The following is a 27,502-nucleotide window of genomic DNA, read 5'->3' as shown; positions in this document are numbered from 1 at the left end:
TTTTGTCTCTTAAAGTCCTCATATGAGTGAAGTCATATGATTTGTGTCTTTCTCTGACTGACTAATTTCACTTAGCATAATACCCTCCAGTTCCATCCATGTAGTTGCAAATGACAAGATTTCATTCTTTTTGATTGCCGAGTAATACTCCATTGTATATATATACCACATCTTCTTTATCCATTCATCCACTGATGGACATTTGGGCTCTTTCCATACTTTGGCTATTGTTGATAATGCTGCTATAAACATGGGGGTGCATGTGTCCCTTCAAAACAGCACACCTGTATCCCATGGGTAAATGCCTAGTAGTGCAATTGCTGGGTTGTAGGGTAGTTCTATTTTTAGTTTTTGAGGAACCTCCATACTCTTTTTCAGATTGGCTGTACCAGCTTGCATTCCCATATGATTATTTTAATTCCATTTTTATGGATAACTGAAAATAACTATTAAAATTGGTGCAAGTTATGAAGGGGAGTGGGAGATACAGGCTTCCAGTTATGGAATGAATCAGTCAGGGGAATAAAAGGTACAGCATAGGGAATATAGTCAATGATATTGTAATAGTGTTGTATTGTGACAGATGGTAGCCACGCTTGTGGTGAGTACAGCATAATGTATAGAGTTGTTGAATCACTATGTTGTGCACCTGAAGCTAATGTAACTTTGTAACTATACTTCCATAAAAAAAAAAAATTGGTGCAAATTGATTCATCAACACAAGGATAGTAAATAGTTATTCTGGTGTATTTATATTCCTACTTTTTTAATGCTATACATAAACACCATAGAGAAAATGTATTTCATACATGTAAAACATAATAATTCCTGTAGCTGCCACATTTGTATATTGATAGTAATTGATTTCCTCCCAACCTAGTTCTCTATTTAAAATTTTTGTTTAAATCCAGAAACTGAGCCAAAATTCTGTGCCAGTTCTTCATTAGCTAGTTTATGTAGATCAGCTTTCTATCAGAAAGCTTGTCTTGCTTTGTTCCTATCAGGTGATAGTTGCGTACATAATTAAAAAGTCCCAAGGTTCTTTTTGTTCTGCACCTTCCCTTTGACTTAAAATAAAATTATATATATATATATATATATATATATATATATATATATATATATTTAATGTGTATTCATTTTTGAGAGAGAGAGAGAGAAGACAGCACAAGCAGGGGAGGGACAGAGAGAAAGTGAGACACAGAATCCGAAGCAGGCTTCAGGTTCTGATCTGTCAGCACAGAGCCTTGACATGGGGCTTGAACCCACGAACTGCGAGATCATGACCTGAGCTGGATGAAGTAGGAGGCTTAACCAAGTGAACCACCCAGGTGCCCCATAAAATAAAATTATATTTTGAAGTCATAAGATGTAGAGGTGAGGAGCAAGGATTCTGGATCCTGAGGATCCAGAAGGATTCTTCCTGAGTCTGAATCCCAGAATTGCCACCTACTGACCGTGGGAATGTGCAAGAGCCCTGTCTCACATTCCTTATTGGGATGACAGTAGCAATACATGTCTCAGAGGATTGCTGTGAAGATAAACACATAACACACATTGTGCTTAGAATACAGAAAACACTATTTAAATAGCCACTATTATTGTACAACCTAAGTGTTACTCAATGGTTATGTTATTGAAGTATAATACATTTGCAGAAAAGCACTCATAAGTGTTCAGGTTACTGAAATTTCATAAGCTGAACGATCCTGTGTAACCAACACATAAGTCATGAAACAGAAACCAGTACCTGAAGAGTCCTTTTCATGCCCACTTCTGGTAACTACCCCTCTCCAACGGGAACAAATAACCTGACTTTGGATTAGTATCCTTAATGACCATCTGTTAAAGCCTTGATATTGGAGCAGTTGGTAGGTACTTATTGTAATAGCATTTCACTTTTTATTTAATATCTAAGACAAACTTTTTTTGCTGATGAATCTTTTAATATGTATAAGAATAAATATATATGACATATGTATAATATAATAACAAACTATAATATCTTAATATATTTTGTTTCCTAGGTTGAAAAAGCTCCTTGAACAAGAAAAGGCTTACCAGGCCCGAAAAGAAAAGGAAAATGCTAAGCGACTCAATAAACTAAGAGATGAGCTTGTGAAACTCAAGTCCTTTGCACTCATGCTGGTGGATGAAAGGCAAATGCATATTGAACAACTTGGCCTGCAAAGCCAGAAAGTACAGGATCTTACTCAGAAACTGAGGGAAGAAGAAGAAAAGCTCAAAGCCCTTACTTCCAAATCCAAAGAAGACAGGCAGAAACTGCTCAAGTTGGAAGTGGATTTTGAACACAAGGCTTCGAGGTTTTCTCAAGAGCATGAAGAGATGAATGCTAAATTGGCTAATCAAGAGTCTCACAACAGGCAACTTAGACTCAAGCTGGTTGGCTTGACTCAGAGAATTGAGGAACTGGAAGAGACCAACAAAAACCTTCAAAAGGCAGAGGAAGAACTTCAGGAATTAAGAGATAAAATTGCCAAAGGGGAATGTGGCAACTCCAGCCTTATGGCTGAAGTGGAAAATCTCCGGAAGCGCGTGTTAGAAATGGAGGGTAAAGATGAGGAGATCACTAAAACTGAATCCCAGTGCAGGGAATTGCGGAAGAAGCTGCAAGAGGAAGAACACCACAGTCGGGAACTCAAACTTGAAGTCGAGAAGTTGCAGAAGAGAATGTCTGAACTGGAGAAATTGGAGGAAGCATTTAGCAAGAGTAAATCTGAGTGTACCCAGCTACATCTAAACCTGGAGAAAGAAAAGAACTTAACCAAAGACCTGCTAAATGAGCTGGAGGTGGTCAAGAGTCGAGTTAAAGAACTGGAATGTTCTGAAAGTCGATTGGAAAAGGCTGAATTAAGTCTAAAAGATGACCTTACAAAGTTGAAGTCATTTACTGTGATGCTGGTTGATGAAAGGAAAAATATGATGGAAAAAATAAAGCAAGAAGAGAGAAAAGTGGATGGACTCAATAAAAATTTTAAGGTGGAACAAGGAAAGGTTATGGATGTAACTGAAAAACTAATTGAAGAAAGTAAGAAGCTTTTAAAACTGAAATCTGAAATGGAGGAAAAGGTGTACAACTTGACAAAAGAAAGAGATGAGTTAATAGGTAAACTGAAAAGCGAAGAAGAAAAATCCTCTGAATTGAGCTGCAGTGTTGACTTATTAAAGAAGAGACTTGATGGAATAGAGGAAGTGGAAAGGGAAATAACAAGAGGAAGGTCTCGAAAAGGATCTGAGCTCACCTGCCCAGAAGATAACAAGATTAAGGAACTAACACTTGAAATTGAGAGACTGAAGAAACGCCTCCAACAATTGGAGGTGGTTGAGGGGGATCTGATGAAGACGGAGGATGAGTATGATCAGTTAGAGCAGAAATTTAGAACTGAGCAGGACAAGGCTAATTTCCTCTCTCAACAATTGGAGGAGATAAAGCACCAAATTGCCAAAAATAAAGCAATCGAGAAAGGTGAGGCTGTGAGTCAGGAAGCAGAGCTGAGACACAGATTTCGGTTAGAAGAAGCTAAAAGTCGAGACTTAAAAGCCGAAGTACAAGCTCTTAAAGAGAAGATCCATGAATTAATGAACAAAGAAGATCAACTTTCTCAACTTCAAGTGGATTATTCTGTCCTTCAACAAAGATTTATGGAAGAAGAAAATAAGAACAAAAACATGGGGCAGGAGGTCCTCAATCTGACCAAAGAGTTGGAGCTTTCAAAGCGTTATAGCCGAGCTCTTCGACCCAGTATGAATGGGAGAAGAATGGTGGATATTCCTGTGACGTCAACTGGAGTGCAGACTGACGCGGTGAGCAGTGAGGCGGCAGAGGAGGAAACACCAGCAGTATTTATACGGAAATCCTTTCAAGAAGAAAATCACATCATGAGCAATCTTCGACAGGTAGGATTGAAAAAACCTATGGAACGATCCTCTGTTCTAGATAGGTATCCTCCAGCAGCAAATGAGCTCACTATGAGAAAGTCTTGGATTCCATGGATGAGAAAAAGGGAAAATGGGCCCCCAATCACTCAGGAAAAAGGGCCTCGAACAAATCCCAGTCCAGGGCACCCAGGAGAACTGGTCCTTTCACCAAAGCAAGGCCAGCCTCTGCATATTCGAGTGACACCAGACCATGAGAATAGTACTGCAACTTTGGAAATAACAAGCCCAACATCTGAAGAATTTTTTTCTAGTACCACTGTCATTCCTACCTTAGGGAATCAGAAACCAAGGATAACCATTATTCCATCACCAAATGTCATGTCTCAAAAACCAAAAAGTGGAGATGCTACTCTTGGCACAGAACGAGCCATGTCCCCGGTCACGATTACTACATTTTCTAGAGAGAAGACCCCAGAAAGTGGAAGAGGTATGTTTGCAGACAGGCCCACATCCCCCATTCAGATAATGACAGTGTCTACATCAGCAGCACCAGCTGAGATTGGAGTCTCTCCTGAATCCCAGGAAATGCCCATGGGAAGGACTGTCCTCAAAGTCACCCCAGAAAAACAGACTGTTCCAACTCCACTACGGAAATATAACTCCAATGCCAATATCATAACCACGGAAGACAATAAAATTCACATTCATTTAGGTTCTCAGTTTAAACGATCCCCTGGGACTTCAGCTGAAGGAGCAAGTCCAGTTATTACTGTCCGACCTGTCAACGTGACAGCTGAAAAGGAGGTTTCCACAGGCACCGTCCTTCGCTCCCCTAGGAACCATCTCTCATCGAGACCTGGTGCGAGCAAAGTGACGAGCACTATCACCATAACACCGGTCACAACCTCATCTACTCGAGGAACCCAGTCAGTGGTGAGTAGAAGAGGCTCCAGAGTGGAGGCTGAGGGAGGGAGAAGTGACTTGTGAGAATCACCCAGTGCCCAAAGTACAACAAAAGCACATGCCTCTCGCTCTACCTGAGCCCACTAGCAGATGTTTCCTAGAGGACCAGCTACACCAAGACATGAAAATAAAAAGTGGCCTAGTGTTTTAATAAATTGAACTCATTTTGAGGGAAAATTTCTTTTTTTTATGTAAAGTATGAAGACCCCCCAAATTCTTGCAAATATGGCCTCTTTATAATGTCAGCATACGATAATAATCAGGTTTAAAGTTTAGTTTTTTGTTTAAAATACTTTTAAAAATGGAGACTGAGAGAAATGGTCAATATGCAGGAAGAATTAAAACTGCCTCCTGGGTTATATTTCTATAACCTAAAATATTCAATATGTGGTTATGTATGGCCATAGTCACATTTTTTTCCAAAAATAAGATTAAAAGTTCTTAATATTAACTTTTTTAAAAGTAAAAAAATGGGTTTATATGTCTAAGCACTATATTTTATTAATAGTATCTTTCAGAGAGCAGATGCTTGATAAACATTTATTTAATAACTAGAAGGCTAAATGAGTGATTATGAAAAAGCATGTCTCAGATATAAAAACCAGAGCTTAAAAATAAATTCTGTTTTTAGAAATACTTCCAGTGATTGTCTTCATTTACTTGGGACAAATTAGTAAATTAAATTATAGAAGAACATGTACTGTTTAGATTTTAATTTAAACCAATAAACTAGAAATTATTATTCCTAGATTCTGAACAAATTCTGTCCCATGTATTAGAAACTCTTAGGAAAGACAGGAAGCTTATTATTTAAGTATAGAAACTGTGGCGTATTGTCCCATATCCTCAATTAAATTTACTTTAATTTTCTGTGTACCAACACAGATTCAAGACAGACTTCAAAGTGTGAATTACTAATTGCTTTGTTGGTAAAGCTTTTCATTACTGGCTCTATAGGAGCCAAATAGCATTCAGAATTGCTCACACTTCTTGAATGGTTCAATATAATATTGCTTTTTAAGCAACACAGAGCATAGTTTGCTTGTGCATGGTCACTTCTCTCTAATAATTTTTATAAAAAGATAGTGGAGGTTTAAGTTGTAGCTCAGAGCAGATTTTCTGCTGAAACATCTTAGTACCATTTTAAGGGTCAGATCAAAATAGCTTTACTTTCTTTAGCAACATTGTTGGCTACTGATTAAACCCATATACAAACAAGATTTCAAAACAACTGTTTAGGATTTATAGACCTAAAGGATGGCCCACTTAATTCAGATATGTCAGATTCCATAAAATCAAGGATAACAAAAAGTTTGGGACGCCTGTCTTAGAAATAGAATAGTGAGACTAGTTCATTTGTGCATGTATTTATTCAACATTTATAGGGTGTTTAGCTACACTCTGGGCACTGGGTTTGGTGCCCAACTGCAAAGAGGACCTTTAGAAGTTCCTAGCTTAGTGGGAAAGGCAGGATTGGAACCTACCTAGTGGTTCTATGATAGAGGTATGTACAAAGGAACCCAGAGAAGACTTCCTGGAAGAGGAAGTTTTCACAGATAAGGAGAAATTTTTTTTTTTTTTAATTTTTTTTCAACGTTTATTTATTTTTGGGACAGAGAGAGACAGAGCATGAACGGGGGAGGGGCAGAGAGAGGGAGACACAGAATCGGAAACAGGCTCCAGGTTCTGAGCCATCAGCCCAGAGCCTGACGCGGGGCTCGAACTCATGGACCGCGAGATCGTGACCTGGCTGAAGTCGGACGCTTAACCGACTGCGCCACCCAGGCGCCCCGAGGAGAAATTTTTTAAGAAGGAAAAGGGAAAGAGTATGTAGAGAGAACAGCCTGTGCAAAAGTGTGGCTCTGTGAAGAAGCCTGACATGTTCCAGGAAAGGTGACCATTCCCATTGTACTGCAGCAGTTGGGTGTAGGGACATAATGCAAGAACAGAAAATACAGAGGCAAACTGGAGTCAGATACTGAAGAGAGGTATGTGGCTTATTATGAAATTGACATTTGATCTCATAGAGTAGACAAAGGGAGCCATTGAAAGGGTATTGATGATTAAAAAAAAAAATACATTACTTATGTTTTAGAAACATGTCTATAAAACAATTTATTTTTTATTTTTTTTTTAATTTTTTTTTTCAACGTTTATTTATTTTTGGGACAGAGAGAGACAGAGCATGAACGGGGGAGGGGCAGAGAGAGAGGGAGACACAGAATCGGAAACAGGCTCCAGGCTCTGAGTCATCAGCCCAGAGCCCGACGCGGGGCTCGACGCGGGGCTCGAACTCATGGACCGTGAGATCGTGACCTGGCTGAAGTCGGTCGCTTAACCGACTGCGCCACCCAGGCGCCCCAAAACAATTTAAAGATAAATTGGAAGGGACAAAGACTGAGGACAGGGATACTGTTGCAATCTTCCAGGCTAGAGACGGTGTAGGCTTGAACTGTGGTAGTGAAAATGAGGACAGAGATATCTTAAAGATAGGATCGAAGATTTTGTGACAAACTGAGTATAGAGGGTGGCTCTGAAGTTTCTGGTGTGGCTCTATGGGTAGATAGGATGAAAAACATAGGAAGCTACTCTTTGGGGACAAGATAAGTCATGTTTGGGGCATTGATATTTGAGATGCCTGCAAGACAGTGGAAATGTCTGGCAAGTGGGAAATATAGATGTGTATTCCAGAAGATCATTGAAGGGACTGGAGCTCATCAACACATGGGGTAACAAATGAGGTGATTCTCAGGGTAAATGTGAAAAATTAAAAGAGAGCTGAGAATGGAGCATGGTGACACCCACGTTTAGAAGAAAGGCAAGCTATGACAAGGAGCCAACCAGAGATTGAATAGGAGTCATCAGACAAGAGGTGAATGTGTGAGACTCCAGGAAGAAGGTATCACGGGCAAGAGAGTTTTAAAAGAACTTCAAAAAGAAGGGTATGGCCAGCAGTAACCGTAAAAAAATGAAAAGAGGGGCACCTGGGTGGCTCTGTCTGTTGAGCGTCTGACTCTCGGTTTTGGCTCAGGTCATGATCACAGGGTCATGGGACTGAGCTCCACGTTGGGCTCCGTGCTGAGCGTGGAGCCTGCTTGAGATTCTCTCTCTTTCCCTCTGCCCCCTCCCATGCTCACATACTCTCTCTCTCTCTCTCTCTCTCTCTCTCAAATAAAAAAGTAAGGGGCACCCGGGGGCTCAGTTGGTTGAGCGTCTGACTGTAGCCCAGGTCATGATCTCACAGTTTGTGAGTTCGAGCCCTGTGTCGGGCTCTGTGCTGACAGCTCGGAGCCTGGAGCCTGCTTCAGATTTTGTGTCTCCCTCTCTCTCTGCCCCATCCCCACTCATGCTCTGTCTCTGTCTGTCTTAAAAATAAATAAAATATTAAAAAAATAAATAAAAAATAAAAAAATAAAAAATAAAAAAATCTTTAAAGAAAATGAGAATCCAACATCATTAAGAGGTGGAGGGAGAGCTGCTTCATCCACTCCAAGAAAGTGCAGATAATTTGGGGGACAGTGGGAGTAAAGTTGCCTGAGTTTATGCCAGATGGCTGTATTTTCTCTGTGAAATAGGAGTTAAGGTCACTTCTGGAAGGGTAGATAAAGTGGGTCAGAGGCTTGAGAAGAGAAGGAAGTTTGGCGTAGGTGTTTCAGGACATGGAAAAGGGAGGCAATCAGAGTGGATTAGATCCCGACTCCAAGTTTCTAACCATTTTATCTGGGCAGGTGTCATCTGTGGGCATTCCTGTCTTGCTAATGCTCAGGTTGACGGCAAATCCAGGCAGAAACTCACCAGTATCTCCCTGTGTCTCTATATTTTCTCTCTTACAGTCAGGACAAGACGGGTCATCCCAGCGACCTACACCCACCCGCATTCCTATGTCAAAAGGTATGAAAGCAGGAAAGCCAGTAGTGGCAGCCCCAGGAGCAGGAAATCTGACCAAATTCGAGCCTCGAGCTGAGACTCAGTCTATGAAAATAGAGCTGAAGAAATCGGCAGCCGGCAGCGCTACCTCTCTTGGAGGGGGGAAGGGCTGAGGGCAGTGGCTGAGGGGGTATGTTGTGCAGATGCTACTGCTGCCGTGAAAACGGACCTTCGTCTGTTTGTGCCAACTCTCTACATGTACTAACAAGTTTTAAATATCTTGTTTATAAAATAATCGACTAATAGCCATGTGTGTTTCCTATTTTGTAAATTTGTTTTGATGCTAGAGAAAAGAACTAACCAGCAGAGCTACAGTTTGCTGTGTGCTTTGTTGAGGATGCTGGGCCTGAGGCAGGGCCTGACTTCTAGTCCCATTTTTGCTCTAGAAAGTGGACCCACCAGTTAATCCATCTGAACCTCAGTCTCTTTGTCAGTAAGATATGTGAGCTGGATCTCATCATCTCCAAAGACAGATCCCATATTTCCTAATTGTAAATCAGATTTAATAGGCCTATCTCCACATTAATTGATTTTTCAGATATTCTATTATGAAATAGGAAATAGTTTAACAATTGTCATTTGCCTCTATCAGATCCCAAGTTTGCTTCATGTGCTGGAAAAAACATCTCCTAGCTCTCACAGGGCCTGGACCTCTAAAGTTTTGCAAAACTAAAGCCTCTGGGATGATTTCAGGAAATAATTTGAATATGAAATAAAATGAAAATGAAATATGGAATCCTAAAAACAGAGTTTTACTTATTTGTGTGTGTCTGTGTGTACTAAAGAGGTTTTGGCCATCTCCAAAACATTCCCAGAATTTTAGAGATGATAATTTTAGAACCACTAATGTCAAACTCATGCTCTATTCAAGTGTGCAATTGATTTAAATTGTGGAGCAGTTTGAATAGAGCTGCCAAATGGCCCTTCTATCCATTACAACCTCAACAGAGGTTGTAATGGATAGAAAATAGAAGAAAGTAATTGTGATACACTAATGCCAAGAAAAAAAAATGACATCATGCACAGCTTAATTGAATTCAAATATTTTCCTCAGTTGAATGTGGACTTTACTTGCAAATGCAGAACCAGTTCATGATTGTGGTGTGTGTGTGTGTGGTGTGTGTGGTGTGATGAAATGAATTATTATTCCTGTCAGTTTTACTTATATTTGTATTATTTTCATTAATTTCAAGCATGTTTTAATAAGCATGAAACTGTGTGAATGCAAAATGCCAGGTGTCTTTGTGAGAGGATTAACCATGTTATTAAAGTGGACATTGTGCTTCCTGGTCAAATAACCACAAATGAGCTCAAGGCTAATAACCCGCAGCTTAGCATCTGAGGTCTCATGTAGGCAGCACCTTTGTCAAAATTTTTAAGCCAATTGAGTGAACTTTATAAAAATACAACAACTATAAAGTTACAGGTTGTTATTTTTCCACTTCTGAATTGTGAGGGTTCCAAAATTATTTGTATAGTCCCTGCTGTTGATATTTGGGGAAAGATAGATTTTTTAAAAAAAGATATTTGATTAGCTTTTATCATTAAATCATCATGCTTCATGATAAAGAGGCTGTTCTTTGAGTTCTTTCCATACCAATTTCCTATCTCTTGCAGAACTTGGACTTGAATTATATATGATGGTGGTAGATGCCTCACAGAATTCATACATTTTTTTTAATGTTTATTTATTTTGACAGAGAGAGAGCACAAGCAGGAGAGGAGCAGAGAGAAAGAGAGGGAGAGAGAGAGAGAGAGAGAGAATCTACACTGTCACCACAGAGCCCAACATGGGGCTTGATCCCACAACCCTGGATCATGACCAGAGCCAAAATCAAGAGTCGGATGCGTAACTGACTAAGCCACCCAGGTGCCCCATATTCTTTTTAATCAGGTATCTTATTGCCTGTGGCTTATCAGTTCTCAGCATATGTATTAAAAGATGTTGAGTAACCATGCTAACATGCCATAATAATGGGATTTCAAGGTAGCAGGAGAGAGACTGAGAAAAATGATTTTATAAAATGTGATTTTGAGGGGCACCTGGGCGGCTCAGTTGGTTAACGGTCTGACTCTTGATATTTGCTCAGGTTATGATCTCATGGTTCCTGAGACCCAGCCCCTGGTGGCCTCCACACTGACAGCACAGTGTGGAGCTTGCTTGGGATGATTCTCTCTCTACTTCTCTCTCTCTGCCCCTCTCCTGCTTGCACACTCAAGCCTTCTTTCTCTTCAAAGTAAATAAATAAACTTTAAAAAATGTGACTTTTGGGGGGCGCCTGGGTGGCTCAGTCGGTTAAGCGTCCGACTTCGGCTCAGGTCATGAACTCGCGGTTTGTGAGTTCGAGTCCCGCGTCGGGCTCTGTGCTGATAGTTCAGAGCCTAAAGCCTGCCTCAGATTCTTTGTCTCCCTCTTTCTCTGCCCCTCCCCCACTCATGCTCTGTCTCTCTCTGTCTCAGAAATAAACAAACATTAACAAAAATTTTTTAACGTAATTTTTAACAAGATATCTTTCCATTTCCAATACTGACTTGTATTTTCTTAAAAGGAAAATTTTCCCTTTTATAAAGTGCACAACCACCCCTTTGAGGAAAGAAAAAAAGGATATTCACTCTTTTGAAATGCTTCTTTGGCATTTAGGATATTTAGTGTTACTGTGAACAAATGGTGTCAAAAATGAAAACTGAGACATTATATTACTTCTGACTCTACCTGTCATTCTCCAATGACTTTTATTATAATCTATTGTCACCGATGCTGTTTTTTGCTTTTACCCACTCATACCATGCTTATTTCATTCCTGCCTGGAAGTCCATACCTGCCATCTGCAGGGAGAGTGCCCTGAAAGGCTTAGCAGTGCATGTACAGGATGTTTATACATCTGGATGCTGGAATAGAGGCATCTACAAAGTACAACTGCTAGGAAAACTTGGCAGAACAGCACATTCACTTTTAAGAAATGGTAAAGAGCAGCCATGGCAGTGTTTCTTCGTAATTTTATTTTATTTATTTATTTTTTTAATGTTTACTTATTTTTGAGAGAGAGAGAGAGGAGGGGCAGAGAGAGAGAGAGAGAGACAGGGAGACACAGAATCCGAAGCAGGCTCCAGGAGCCTGACGTGGGGCTTGAACTCACAAACCATGAGACCATGACCTGAGCCGAAGTCAGACGCTTAACCGACTGAGTCACCCAGGCGCCCCTATTTTAGAACCAATTCTACATTTATTGGATAGCTTTGTTTTTGTTTTTTTTATTTTTTTTTATTTTTTTTTAACGTTTTATTTCTTTTTGAGACAGAGAGAGACAGAGCATGAACGGGGGAGGGGCAGAGAGAGAGGGAGACACAGAATCGGAAGCAGGCTCCAGGCTCTGAGCCATCAGCCCAGAGCCCGACGCGGGGCTCGAACATACGGACGGCGAGATCGTGACCTGAGCTGAAGTCGGACGCTTAACCGACTGAACCACCCAGGCGCCCCAGGATAGCTTTGTTTTAAGCCACATATTAGAAATGAAATCCACTGAGAATAGGAAGTAGAGGATTAAATGCACTCCAATTCCAGCTTCCATTTGTGAGGATAATGTTTTTACAGTGCAACTTGATGGGCCTTTATAAGAATGAATGGGATTAAAAGGTTAGAGTCTTTTCCCTGTCCTGGAACACAGTATTGTTCCAGGGCCTCACCAAGGCTGCTGTGTACAGCTGCCGTGCAGGTCCCACCCTAGGGATGGGGGGAGTGTGATGGCTCCCCCTGGGGTTGTGCAGGGCACAATCTGCACAGCTACACAGGAAGCACTGGTCTTCCCCTCCAGAGAATAGTTTTTATGGGTTGACTATTTCAGCACGCTATGATGGTGGCCATTTAGCATGCATGGTATAAGAAATGTTCCTGGGGCGCCTGCGTGGTTCAATCCATTGGGCATCAGGCTTCAGCTCAGGTCATGATCTTGCAGTTCGTGGGTCCAAGCCCTGTGTCGGGCTCTATGCTGACAGCGCAGAACCTGGAACCTGCTTCAGATTCTGTGTCTCCCTCTCTCTGACCCTCCCCTGCTTGTGCTCTGTCTCTCTCTCTCTCTCTCAAAAATAAACATTAAAAAAAATTTTTTTAAAGACATGTTCCTGTATGGGACATGGCCCTAAGGGTATTTATCATTTCTTGAAAATGACCTTTCTGTCTAGGTCACTTGCTTAAACAGACTCATTCAGTTTCTGCTGGTAATTTTGTTACATTTTCAGTGAGGGCAAGTTAATGGATAGCAACCAGACTCCAGAGGTTTTAGCGTATTCATTAACAGCAGGTCTTACTAGATCTCTTACTTGAATGTCTTCAAGAAAGAAGTGAAAGAATGGCTTTGATGTGTCATGTGGGAAGAGTATAGTTGCAGGGAAATGAAAACATATCCAAGAATATAAGATGTACAAAGATTTGAATTTCTTATTTCCTCATAGGTTTAGAACACTGAGGAAAGCATGAGACTTCCCTGATCAGAAAAACCCAGGGATTGGGGCGCCTGGGTGGCGCAGTCGGTTAAGCGTCCGACTTCAGCCAGGTCACGATCTCGCGGTCCGTGAGTTCGAGCCCCGCGTCGGGCTCTGGGCTGATGGCTCAGAGCCTGGAGCCTGTTTCTGATTCTGTGTCTCCCTCTCTCTCTGCCCCTCGCCCATTCATGCTCTGTCTCTCTCTGTCCCAAAAATAAATAAACGTTGAAAAAAAAAAAAATTAAAAAAAAAAAAAAAAAGAAAAACCCAGGGATGTTAGATAAGAAGACTGCGCTTATGTGGGAGGTTGAAGGGCAGAGAGAAGGATGGACACAGAGGGGGCTTCCCAGTAAACAGGAGCACACAATTCCAAATTTTCCCCAACCCAGATGGAATTCAGGGTTTCCCCTCCACAACCTCCTCTAGGGTTTCATTGTTGGTTATGTCCTCATCCTCTGCTGTTTCAGTTTCTCCTTTTTACCTGCTACTTCCGCACAGGATATAAATATGCTCTGGACTCTTCCATTGGAGCACAATTCTTCCTTCAGCCATGCAGTCCTCTATAGCTGCTGCCCTGTCTCCTTTCTGCCCAGTTAAGCCACAGACCAAACACTCAACCTTTTCTGCCTCCACCTCCACATTTCCATTTATTCCTTAACTCTTTTTTTTTTTAAATTAATTAAGTTATTTTGAGAAACAGGGAGAGAGAGAGAGAGAGAGAGAGAGAGGAGAGAGAGAGAGCAGGGGAGGGGCAGAGAGAGAGGGAGAGAGAGAATCCCAAGCAGGCTTTGCACTGTCAGCGCAGAGCCTGATGTGGGGCTTGAACTCATGAACTGTGAGATCATGACCTGGGCTGAAATCAAGCATTGGACACTTAACTGACAGAGCCACCAGGTGCTCCAACTCCTTTAAAAATTTTTTAAAAAGTTTATTTATTTATTTTGAGAGAGAGAGAGAGAGAGAGAGAGAGAGAGAGAGAATGAGCTGGGGAGGAGCAGAAAGAGAGGGGGACAAGAGATCAAAGCAGGCTCTGTGCTGACTGTGGAGAGCCCAACACGGGGCTTGAACTCACTAACTGTAAGATCACGACCTGAGCTGAAGTCTGATGCTTAACTGACTGAGCCACCCAGATGTCCCTCTTTTAAAAATTTTATTAGTATAATTCATATACAGGGGCACCTGGGTTACTCAGTTGGTTAAGCATCTGACTCTTGATTTCGGCTCAAGTCATGATCTCACAGTGTATGGGTTCCAGCTCTGTGCTAACAGAGAGGAGCCTGCTTGGGATTCTGCCTCTCCTTCTCTTTCTGCACCTCCTCCACTCACTTGAGTGCATACTCTCTCTCTCTCTCTCTCTCTCAAAAACAAATAAACATTTAAAAAAAGGTAATTCATATACAAGGTTAAACTATCAGCCAGCACTAAAAGAAAATTAAAACCATTCTTGCTTATCTCACTCCCCTTTTCCCTCAGTTTTACTCCCTGGAAAACATCATTTCTAACTCTTAGCTGTTTTTCTGGTGTTTATCTACGTATTTCTAAATAATATACTTGTATTCTTTGTCAATGTAGACATTATTTTCTGTCTTCCCATTATTGCTTTGATGGTTGAGGATGCTCTCATATGTCACCTCTGTCCTTTTTCCCCATCCTCCCAGTATGATTACAACACGAATTTTTTGATAAATTATCAGTCAGCATTTATATGTTTATGTATTTATATGTTTACAGTGTAAATTTAAACACTGTTCCCTGTTGGGGCAACTGACTGGCAGAACTCATGACTCTTGATCTCAGGGTTGTGAGTTCGAGCCCCATGTTGGGTGTAGAGATTGCCTAAAAATTAAATCTTTAAATAAATAAATAAATAAATAAATAAATAAATATTGTTCCCTGGTGAGGCATATAGTATACTATGCTTGTGTTTCCTTTCTCTTGCCACTTTTCACCCATCAATAGGATAATTATTTTAATTTTTCATCTACTTTGTTTTCTATGTATCTATCTTTTTTTAAAATGCTCCTATAGACCTGCCAAACACCCATCAATGATTTTTCCAAACACTTAAACACATAAGTTTCTTAATTTTGCCTTGGGGCTTTCCTAGTTCAGCCCGTTAGTTTCCTAGTTTAGCTCTCTGCTTCCCTACTTAGCCTTGGATTGGTCATGCTCTAGGCCAGGTTATGCTATTGTCCTATTGTTCTTTTGCCCAAGTTGAATCCTGTTTCCTGCATTTTTTCTTAGCATTTTGCTTACACGTCTATCTGCATATCTATCTATTGAAGTACGGTTGATCCTTGAAAAATATAGGAGTTAATGGCATTGACCTCTAGTGCAGTGTAACTTTTGACTCCCCAGAAACTTAATTACTAATAGCCTACAGTTGGCTGGAAGCCTTACCAATTGCATAACCAGTCAATTAATACATATTTCATATGTTACATGTATTATATATCGTATCCTTACAATAAGAGACAAGAAAATATTAAGAAAATCATAAGGAAGATTAAATACATTTATAGTATTGTACTGTATTTATGAACAAAAATACACATAGAAGTGGACCTGCACAGTTTAAACTTGTATTGATCAAGGGTCAACTGTACATCTTCCAGTAGTTTTTGAAGAAAAAAAATCCCTCGGTAACCTTCTTGGGGCAGGCTACATGTATTCTGGGAATAGATCAGGGAAGGTGAGATGAAGAATCTCACAGTAAAGTGTGCAAACATTTTTATTCCCTTGCATTTAGTCTATGCTTCTCTTCATATGCGTAGGTCTAGAACTTCCTAGGTTAGTTTTTTGTTCTTTGTTTTTTGTTTTTTGGTTTTTTTCCTAGAAAAATAAACCTTGGGTTCTGGTCAGGTGACTAAGACATCTAATCTCTTTTGGTTTTCCTTTGATCTCTCTGACCACTCCACCTCAGTCTCTTTTCCTGGCTCCTTATTTTATGCATACAATCTAAATGTCATTGTTTTCCTTATCTCTCCCAATTTCCTACAATACATGTTCATTCTGGTTATTTTATGCACTCCCATGGCTTCAGTTAATCACCCATATGTTGATGGCTACCAATCCTCTATCTCCAAATGCTTATCCAACATTGTACTATATATCTCCAAGTTAATTTGTTTGGAAACAATTCTTGGGGTACCTGGGTGGCTCATTCGGTTGAGTGTCCATCTTCGGTCCAGGTCATGATCTCATGGTTCATTAATTCAAGCCCCCCATCAGACTTGCTGCTCTCAGTGAGGAACCTGCTATGGATCCTCTGTCCCCCTCTTTTTCTGCTCCTCCCCTGCTTGAGCTCTCTCTCTCTCTCTCAAAAATAACTAAACCTTAAAAAAAAAATAAAAAGCAATTCTCAACACCTCCTCCATCCTTCTTCCAAGTCTTCTTCTCCTTACTATTCTGCATTTCAGAAGGGATATCCTGATCCACTCAGTCACCCACACAAGAAACCTGGTAGCCGTTCTAGCCTTCTTCTCCCACAACCATCAAGTAGACTCATTCAGCAAGTCTCTCACAGTCTGATCCCCTATCACTTCTATCAGCTGGACTCACATCTCCATTTCCCCTGCTACTGCCTAAGTTGAGGTTTTAATTACTTCTCATCTGGATTCCTCCAATGTGCCCCTAACTGGTCTCAAAATCTCTAGCTTCAAAACTCTCAGATTCATTTTTCATTTTGTTTTCCAAAGTTCAAGTTGATCATATCACTCCTCTATTTGAAAACCCTCCAAAGGCTCCTCATTACCTAAAGAACACAATGCCAACAACTCCATATGGCCCTTGAGGCTCTTTGCGACCCGGCTCTATCCCTCCCTGATCTTTGAGCATCCCTCCCCTTCCCTTTCCCTTGCCTGGACTCCTGTTCCCCAGCTGGACAGAATGGCTTGTATACCAGGCCAGTCCACCTTTCCTTGACTTGTTCAATTTGTCCCTTCTCCCTACTTTTCCTTCTGGTGGTTGTGGCCATCTCTGTTTAAAATTTCTTTTAAAAACGTTGCCTCTACTAGAAAGACAAGCCATTATTTCAGAATCTAACCTGGGTTTTAAAGCCTGTCCACTTCGTAAAAAACTTGGCACTTTACTGTAGAGAAAGAAAACCAGAAGTTGAAGGATGGCTGGAAGTTGCAGAAGAAAGAGGTGTTCTCGCTTCCTGCCTTTGTCTGCAACGCAAACCTGTGAGAATGTGGAGGGTCCTGACAAATCATGCGTGAGAACATGGACATAAAGAGATGGTGAAATTAGAGGAAATTCAGGTACTGCCATTCTGGGTAGTGTGAGTTATGTCTATTTCCCTTCAAAGTCATGATAGGCCCATAATGGGTGCAGAACAGCCAGGGATCCTGGACTGGGGAGTTGTCATCTCTGAAGCCATCACACTACATGTGGAGAACTTAGGAGCACTGAGAGCTTTCTAACATAGACAGATACTTGAATGAATTACAAATTGCTCTTTCCTCACCCTCTTGAACTCTCCCAGAGGCACATGAAAGACACTTCTGGGAAGAGAAATTTTCAGGTGATTTGTCACGCTCTTCAGGTTCACGAAGGACCTTCTAAAATAGGCCAGGAGAGGCTCTTGTTTTAAAGGACCGAACAACATTACCAATAGGCAGGATTTAGATTTAGGATAGATATTAAGGTGAACACCCAGAGAAAGTGGATTGCTGAACAATGGACTAGATACCTGATATAGACCTGAAAACCTGGAGATCAGAGTAAGGTTGTGTGACCTTTGGCAAATTGCCTTACTTTAGCTTATGGTTTAACATTTAGCTATAACCATTTATGATTCTGGCATTCCTCCTTATAGTCAAAGGATAGGCTTCACTATTTAGCAAGAAACTTAAAACATTCTACCATAGCACTTTTCCTAAAAACTAATAAAAAATTTCTTATCTGGTAAATGTAGTTTTGGCCTTTCTACTTGTGCTAATGTTATATATGTATGATAGAATTGCAAAATCAAGTGCTGGTAATAGTGGAACCAGACTTTAGAGGTCAAGAAGATAATTATCTCTATGATTAAAGATGGAAACAAAATCAAAACCAAGAACAAAACAAAAAAACTCCAAGGTTTAGAGGCGTCCAACCATCTTATTAGTGATGGTGCCAGGTTTTCCGTGCATTATTCATTATTTCATATGAGAAACAACCTCAGGTGAGCGAAGTATGTTTTCATATATAGACTAAAACATCCACACTCACTAGGCCAAAATAATATTGCCAAAGGATTTTGAGATATTGAGATAGCTATGTAGAAGCTATATGTGTCAAAGTTTCCATAACAGTACTTTGATAAATATTGTTGTTTTTATCTAAAAAGCACAGGCCATTCCCAACTTTCACATATAATATTATTTTCTATGCTATTCTGTGACCGGCCATAGACTGAGATCAACCTAGGCATTTAGCATTTGTGTCCAAAAAGGTAGAACATAAGCAATCTTAACTCAAATGCTTAACTATTTTCCACCATTGAACTTTGACTTATAGTTAATGTTATATGTGAGATAATTAGTTCCAATTTACTTGTATCTAGAAATAGTAAACTATGTGAGAGATAAGAATTAAGTTGCCTAAAAAAGAAGTTACCAGTCATAACTGATATTGGTAACTCTGCAACCTGGAGAGGTAAGGGGATGGTTTGGGCTGATGATGGAGTGGGAAATGTTTTGGAAGGAAGCAAATAAACTATTAGATGGTTGAGAAACCCCAAGGGAGTGTATTTCATCTGGTTCAAAAGTTTCCTCAAGCAAATGACAGAACTGATTAGCGGAAGTATTTTTAATTAGCTGAGCTGAATCCAAAAGAAAAGAAGGAATACAAGTCCAAGTCAACAGAGGAAGTTTATTGGACTTCCTATTTAAAACAGATGTTTTCTCAGAACTCTGATTAATTTCTGAATGTGATAATAACAGGAATGAATACTGAAATAGTTTATTAAAATGAGAACCTTAAAAGAAAACAATATCTAGGCACTTTAGAAAACAATATCTAAAAGGTCTAGGACATTTTTTAGGTGAATAAATCACTCTGCAGACAGCATGTTAAAGCTGGTGTTGGGTCCTAGTGGAGAGGAAGAACAGCACAGCCCTAAGCCTGTGCATTGCCCTTTAGGCAGAGCCCACAGGGAGTAGGGAGCCATGAAACAAGGGAAACAGGTCATAAGCCAGCCAAACTGAAGCAAAATCCAAGAGGAAATGTTTTCTGTAGTAATTTGGTGTGCAGTTTCCTGTGGATAAAGCAGCCCTCCTTTGCAGAAAGAAAGTCCTGCTATAAATTGAACTTCTATCTTAGTCTTTAGTGTGTGAACTTAGAGGCTATCTATTAAAGCGATCTTGTCTCATTTACTAGAATAGACTTTTAAAATTCAGAGCTCAAGTGTCCCCTTGCAGAGAGTTTGGCAGAGTATAAACATATGTACTGCTTGGGAGGAAGACATTGACTTTCCAGGGAATACATCTTTCCTACTCCACAGCCAAGGAGCTCTCCTGGGAAGAATCAAACTTGCAATTTTTTGCCATGTTGCCACACTCTAGCACTCAAGAGAGAATCTCCCCCAAACTTCTCCCCAAATCCCGTCTTGCATATACAACTTTGGATCTCAAGTCATTTGGCTGGCCAGTAGTTTGGGATTACCACCCAAGGAGCATGAAGAGTAAGATCAAGTGTAATTAGGAATTGATAATATGTTGAACTTTCTTTTCATGGACATCATCTAATAGCTGGTGTGTTCATGTTATGAATTCATGTTATTGTGAAACATCTTTTCACAGTAATATCATAATTACAAATAATGTAGTAATGTGTTACCTGAGAACACATCAAGATAACACTTGAAAGAAACATACAGAGGAAAGTGTCTGTAAGGGCTTTTGGTAAACTGTTAATGTCAAAAATACATAAAAATCCAATGTCCCCATATGCTGATTAAGATTTACAGTTTTCTCCTTCTTACAATTAGGAAAAAGGAAATGATGTTATTAACTGTTGGCACATCAGAAGGCCCTAAATTTAAGTACTTTGCTATTTTGAGTTTGCGATAGAAGTAGAAATTAACTATGGCCTTTGGTCTCAACCTGTCTATTATATTCTCTACAAATTACTAATGTCAGAAAAATGTTGTCTGTAAAAAGAGAAACCTTATTGAAGAATTATACCTGATTTTACTCAGGTTACTTCAGAGGCCCCAAATGACCTGTATTTGGGTCTAATTCTGAGATGAAATGAAGACGAGCAGGAAATGGAATAAGATTTGCTCACTGACTTTGTAACTTCAGTAAAATTTATATCATTATTTTATTGTACTGAACCATAAAAAAAAGCCAAGGAAAGACTTGAAACTCTGCCCTTTAAAAAAAAAAACATAAATAATGGCATCATCCCTAAAGCATTTTTTTTTTTTTTTTTTTGCTGACAACCAAGGACTCTGTATGCACCAGATAGTTTTGCTGTGTAATGAGTCACCTCAAAATCTACTGGCTTAAAGCAACATTTCTTTTTAAAGTTTGTTTATTTATTTTGAGAGAGAGAGAGAGAGAACATGGGAGAGGCAGACAGAGAGAGAGAGAGAGAGAGAGAGAGAGAGAGAAGTAACATGTTTTTATCTTTCACAATTTGCTGTAGTGGCAGGGTGATTATTTTCTGAGTCAGTTTACAGACTTGGGGAAAACAGATAATAAGCAGATGTAGATTTAATAAATATGTTTAGTACATTTCAATTCATAGAGCTTCTATTATATAGATATTTTTTCACTATCGCTAGAAACAAGATGAACTATGTTTTCATGTGTATAAAACAAAATAACTTGGGCTTGATTGTATTCCTTTAAATAAAGCTTATGTATATAAAAATAAAATATCCTCTTTTATTATTAAAGTAGAATAAAATAAACTGTTACTTAGCATTGTCAAGTATTTTTAAGATAGTCGTTTTAGAAAGCAGACTGATTAATAGCGTTAGTATATATATCATGCGGGATTGTTAGTTTGCTAATTTAAATGTAATAATAAAATGTAATGGTCCAACCAAGACATTGTTTCTTCTATGTATGGACCCTTTTGCCATATGTATTTTCACCAATTACTGAAAATTCCGAATTCTGAAAATTCTAATTCTGCAAAGCTATTATTATGATGAGGATTGCAAAATGTTAAGATTAAGGCAACTCTAGGAATTTTGAGGTTTGCACACTCAAGGTGAGAGAAGGTATTCTAGTAACACAAAATGTTTACACTGCAAAGGACTTTAGTGACGATCTCTAATACCCTCATTTTGTGGTGAGGAAACAAAGACATGCCCGTTCTAAATCACATCTAGGATAATAACAATTCTGGATTTCACTCTTTTAAATTTAAGTTCTCCATGCTTTCCTAAGGGAGGAAAATGGGCCAGATACTTTAATTCTTTTAGGGAGACTTGAGATCTGTCTTTTCACTCTTTGAAAACTTCTACAGAAATTTTAAAAAGGAAAAGTGTTGAGTGAGAAATAGAATTTGAACCTTAGATCCTGATTTTTGACTGTATAGTATTTTAACTAGTGCTTTTAGTTTTTGGATGAAGATTTCAATATATTTTTAGGCATTGAAAAAATTTAGAGATAGAGCAATTTTCCAATGAGAAAAATGAGATGATTTTTAAGGGTTTCTCATTGTGAAAAATCATATGTGGGTCTTAAAAGCATTACAAAGCCTTCATTGCTAAATATTATTAAATATATAAAACTTTTATCGATTTCGTTCTACTTTGCTTTCCCATCTGTTTTATCCCAAATTCAAATCGAAAGGTTGAGGGAAGGAATGGGAATATCTCCATCTAGTGGTCAGCATGAAGTCAAGTTAATAAAATCAAATTAAACTTTTTGACAAAGGATCCTCCACTGTATATAATTAGCACAAATCTATATGTCTATGATATAATGTGCTTTAATTAATGTTTACTTAGATTTTAACTACTTAAGTAAAAATAAAATGTAAATATTAATTATTTGATATTAAAGTGAAAATAATAGATGAAAATGTCCTTGTCATTGACTAACCCTGACATTAGTTTCTACCCTTACCACACTGCCGTATGCTGACAGGGAGGTATTACATATTTCAGGTGAAGGAACCATTTGAAGCTTAGTTATTTCTGTGCTCTGTTCTTTATAATCTCAGCAAATGGCAGGACTCTCTCCCATTTTGATCACTTATATAGTTCCATGCTTAGCAGAGCAATGGACACATAGTAGTGCCTAATAAGCAATCGTTGGGGGCACCTGGGTGGCTCAGTTGGTTGAGCGTCTGACTTCGGCTCACACATCCATAACATGGCTGGTACTATCTCAAGCTATTTTTTTTTTTTACCCTTATAAGAATGAATCTAGATTTAAAAGCATATACATAACTTTGCAAAAAGAACTAGTCCAAGACAAATGTGAGTTGTCTGTGTTTAGTGACTTCTTAGGAGTAGATAATGACTATTTCCTTATTAAAACTCAAATCCACACACATAAAAAAAGAAGTAAAAAATATGTGAATATTGCTCAGATTAGAAAGAGTATGGGGGTGCCTGGGTGGCTCAGTTCATGGAGAGTCCAACTTTAGCTCATGATCTTGCAGTTCATGAGTTCGAGTCCCGTGTAGGGTTCTGTCCTTACAGCTCAGAGTCTGGAGACTGCTTCAGATTCTGTGTTTCCCTCTCTCTCTCTGCCCCTCCCCCACTCACACTCTGTCTCTCTTCCTCTCAAAAATAAGTAAACATTACAAAAAAAAAAAAAAAGAAGAAAACGTATGGCTAGAGGAGTATAGTTATTTCTGGAAAATAGTCTAGCTTTCCAGCATGGGGCTTATATGCAGTAATTAATATCTTTGTGTTCAGTTCTTTCCTGGGGGTAAAATCAACCTAATATTATTAGAATATTAGACATAGTTTCTAAAAGGCTTTGAGAATTTTGGAGGTAAAGCACATATGTCAATATAAAGAAATTACCCAAGACTAGTAAAGAACTGCAGGAGAAGCTATTGGGCTCATGTATCTGTTTTTGTTTGTTTTGTTGTTTAACATCTAGTCTTTAAGTGAGATAATGTAGTATTGATCCCACATAAACTACTGAGTTTTCAGTTTAATTGAAAATACTGTCTTTCTTCTCTTTATAGAAAGCATCGTCATTCACCAGTTACGAATGAACTCCAGATGAAATGGTAAACCAAGCACATACTGGGTGTGTGTACTTCCTCTGAATCCCTGTTGAATGAATAGTATTTCTACGGCCCTTCATCATCACTAAGGTCCTCTGTGCTACTGATCACTACTGGGAATAATTTTCTACTTCCAGTGATTTTTTTTTTTTGAAGATATAATGCAAAAGCTGAAAATGGCATTGCTGATAATATGAAAATAGGTAACAAGAGCAATTCACTCTTTGTGTCAAAATAAATTTCTCTGCCTTTTGTAAGGCTTTCAGGTCCATGGGCACATGCTATGTAATTTATTTTTATAATATACTCTGTAATGTGATTTTTTTCCTAAAGTGTTTCCTTTTTCGTAGTCTATGGCACATATACCTGTAGAATACACTGTCAGTTATTCAAAGTATTGGTACTGGTGCATTCAAAATGGAAACCTATAAGTATTTTCCTTTATCAATTTGTTATTTTTCTGAAGAAAAAGAAAGTACAACACTATATATTTCCTGGGGTAAATTCAAAACATAAAATAGAAGCAGGAGATTCTAGAAGAGATTTTATTATTGCTGTACAATACTGTGTCTGATCATGGCTCCACAGTAATAACGCTGATTTAAGAGTTTAATTTTAAATACCTAGAGCCAGTTTTAAAAGTTGCTCTTTCTAGTGTTCTGTGCCAAAATCCCTGGATGAATTGAATTTCATACGGAACAAATTAATAAAAGGAGATATGTAAGTTTAACCAGTAAGCGTTATGGGAATTGCTTTGACTGACAGTTCAATTATATTTCTGTTTTCATTATTTGCTTATATATACAAGACTTATATTAAGGACTGTGATATCAAGATATTTCTCACAGTCTGCCCAAATGAAAGCCCGAAAAATAAAAAATGACGTAGGTAATATCTGCATCTTTTAAAAAAATGGTAAGAGAAATCTCATGATAGATAACATTTTTTTTTTCTTGATAGGTAGGATTTAGATATTTTTTCATAACTGCATATAGGTTGCAGAATTATTCTTTAAAGATAAAAGCACAATGTGCTTTACTCAAATCTCAGTGTCAGAGCTGCTGTCGAATTTAGGTTTATGGAAAAATGTGCATCTAAAGTCTACTTGAAACCCGAATAACACAGGTTTTTAAAAAAAGACTTTGCTAACGTGGATATGTTTTCAATAAGGTGTTTAAAAAGATAACTTTAAAGGTAAATGAAGAATTGACATACTAGTTTCTGAATGTAGAAATCATATATCATGTAACTCTACTGAGATTAAACAAAGAACGCTTCCCAGTGTCACATTAATACCTAAAAACCATGCAAACAACACTGTTGGCTCATTTCTCTGGTTGACAGGTTGTATCCAGGTTATAAGCCCATAGAGGTGAGTCCACAATGAGTTCCTGGAATAGAAAAATTAATTTGACTTCTTCCCCCTAGGTACCTTTGGAAGGTTTTAAGGTATACTTTGTGGAATTAGCAATCATATTTGTAGATATTATAAATTAAATTATATTTTATGTAAAATTAGTTTGATTTTTGTAAGTAAAAGAAATGCTATGGTAGGCTTGTCCTAGCTTGAATGATTGTGAAAGTATCACATATCCTTCAGAGCTTTTGATTAACGATTAAGCAAACTAGAGTGTATATGTGTGAAGATTTTAAAAACTGTTGCTAGGAATTTTGTTTTCTGAAAATGTTTCTGAACTGTAAAGGCATTTTCAATTAGAAAAGCGTTTTATCTTGTATTGTTATCTTTTTTTGACACACAGTTAAGTTACCTATTTGCCCATGGTTATACTTCTGATGGCAAAATATTCTGATGTATCACAAATTAGCATTTGAAGCAATAACTTTTTCTCAACTTGTGGGAATTTTATTAAGCTAACAGTGAAAAGGCTAGAGAATGAGACTTTACCTCTGGAATTTAAAATATTACAAGTAAATCACTTGGATCTGAAGTTTTAATTTCTCTTGACTTTATAATAAAATTTGGTACTTGCGATGCAAAGTATGGTGGTGCGATCAGAGTCACTTAGACGGATGCTGAGACCTTTTCTGCTCATGCTGTGATTAAGTCCTCTATGCAAACCTAAATGGAATCTGAGTGACAGATGAGTAAAACTAATAAAAATTAATAAAAAAAATTGTTCTGAAATAAAAAAATATTAAAAATTAACAGAAAAGTGAAAACACCAACTAGTTGTATCCTTATCTAATGAATAAACAAATAAGATCATAAATAGTCTTATCCCAATATCCACATCCAGTTGAAAAAAATTGCCTCCACGTGCAACCCTGGAACCATCCTAGACTCACATAATTTCTATATCTTTCATTGTAAGTAAATCTCCAATCATCAATATGAAAGATAATCAGTTTTGAATGGAAGAATTGTATTTTCTGAAATGATTCCAGTTTAAAGTGCAACAATTGAACTACCCATTATTTTACCCTTTTTTTTTGATAAGAGCATTTTTTGAGGTATCTTCTGTAGAGATTTTTTGAGGTATCTTCTGCAGACAGTGGATAAATTTTCCAGATGATAGATGCCTAGAATGTTCACAAAATGTGAATTAATTGTCTCTTAGGACAACCATAAAAAAAAAATTCATGATGTGGAATACCTAGCTTAAGCATTAAAAAAGACACTAGCGCTATTGAAATAATTCACAGGTTCTAAAAACCAGTGGTAGAGCAAGAGTAAATGTTGGATCAGACAAAATGACAGACAATATTTTGATAATATCAGACAATATTTTGTCAATATTTTGACAATTTCAGGCAATATTTTGTTCTTTCTCTTTTTGCTGTGGTTGAATTTTCCTGGAAGTGAATAAAAAACAGCAAAAGTTGGGTGTGTTATGAATCTGATGAGGAACAATTCTAAAATAACAACAATGCAAAATGGAAGTTAAAAAAATCCCACAACTGGCACCTGAGGCATACAACCCCCCTTGGACTCCAGTGCTAAGCTCCTGCTAAAAATACTAATTAGAAGGCAAAGAGGAAAACAATAAAAATTATTGTAATAAATTCATAAAAATTAGGAAATTTTCCTGGAATTAACTTTGTTTAGTGACCACTAATATTTTATTGTCTTACATTGTCAACATTTACTCCATAACTATATGATAACATAGGGAAACATATGATACATAGGGAAAATGTTATAGATTAATAAATTTGAATAGAAATGTTTATAGGTGCCATCACATAATACGTTTATTTTTTGGTGTTGTTTTTTCATTTATATCGTTTAGGTAATTTTGCCTTACCATTCACAGATTTTGTTATTTTTACCAGTGCAGATTGTATTTATTTAGATTTTGTTTAAAAAATATCAGATGTCAGCCTCTCCATTATAAGAGGCTTACATTGTGATCAGATATTCTTACAAGTCTTCCAGTTTAATTAATGGATTTACGAAAGCAAAAAAGTGCATTGAAAAATTTTGGTGTTACATTATATTTTCACAGCATTATCAATTTTGTCTCCTTTAAGTTTTATTAAGTACATGAGAAGTTTGTTATTTTTCACTACAGCCAAGTGAATTTATGGGTATCTACTTGTCTTTTATATGAATGTAATATCTTGCTTTCAGTTCTTCAAAGATTATTGAAATTATTTAGCCAACTAAGGTGTTCTCTTTGTGTTATTTCCAAAGTCAACCATGTTTATCCAAGTCTCACTAGAGAGTGAGAAAAAGAACAATTGTGATATAAAAACATCGTGCAATATTCTTTTTTGAGTTGGAACATAATATTCGTAAAATTAAAATCATTTAAAACGAGGATTCAACCTTCACCTTATTTTTATTTAAAATTATTTGCTTTAAGATAGTTTTCACTTCTGCATTTCATGTTTTCTTAAAAATATGATGTTTTTCACTGTGAATAAGCAGAAGTGGTACAGCAGATCTGCCAAAATGAGATACTTTTCCTCTGAGTTACATCATAGTCTGATTCTTCAGTAAGATGAAAACTGCAAGACACCAAGAGATGGAACTGGTTATAGGGTTTCCCTCAGCCCTTTATCCTCATCAAATGCAATG

General features: G+C 38.1%; 1 protein-coding gene across 3 annotated transcripts in view; it reads left to right on the top strand.

Moving 5' to 3' along the window:
* The window catches only part of FILIP1 (filamin A interacting protein 1), a 222,715-nt gene extending 195,471 nt beyond the window's left edge, over positions 1 to 27,244 (top strand). For 2 of the 3 annotated variants that reach the window (XM_086707253.1, XM_025925728.2), the window contains exons 5-7: positions 2,028 to 4,833; positions 8,697 to 8,920; positions 23,419 to 27,244. In XM_086707253.1, the coding sequence (XP_086563379.1) occupies positions 2,028 to 4,833; positions 8,697 to 8,903 (3,013 nt within the window). In that variant the 3' untranslated portion in view covers positions 8,904 to 8,920; positions 23,419 to 27,244. The remainder of the gene's footprint in view (positions 1 to 2,027; positions 4,834 to 8,696; positions 8,921 to 23,418) is intronic. The other variant, XM_086707254.1, reaches the window with a different exon arrangement.
* Positions 27,245 to 27,502: the final 258 nt, after the last annotated feature.

This window comes from Puma concolor, chromosome B2, assembly GCF_028749965.1.
Source record: "Puma concolor isolate L17-30 chromosome B2, mPumCon1.1.hap2, whole genome shotgun sequence".
NCBI classification, from domain to species: Eukaryota; Metazoa; Chordata; class Mammalia; order Carnivora; family Felidae; genus Puma; species Puma concolor.
This window is presented reverse-complemented; position numbering and strand designations above follow the sequence as displayed.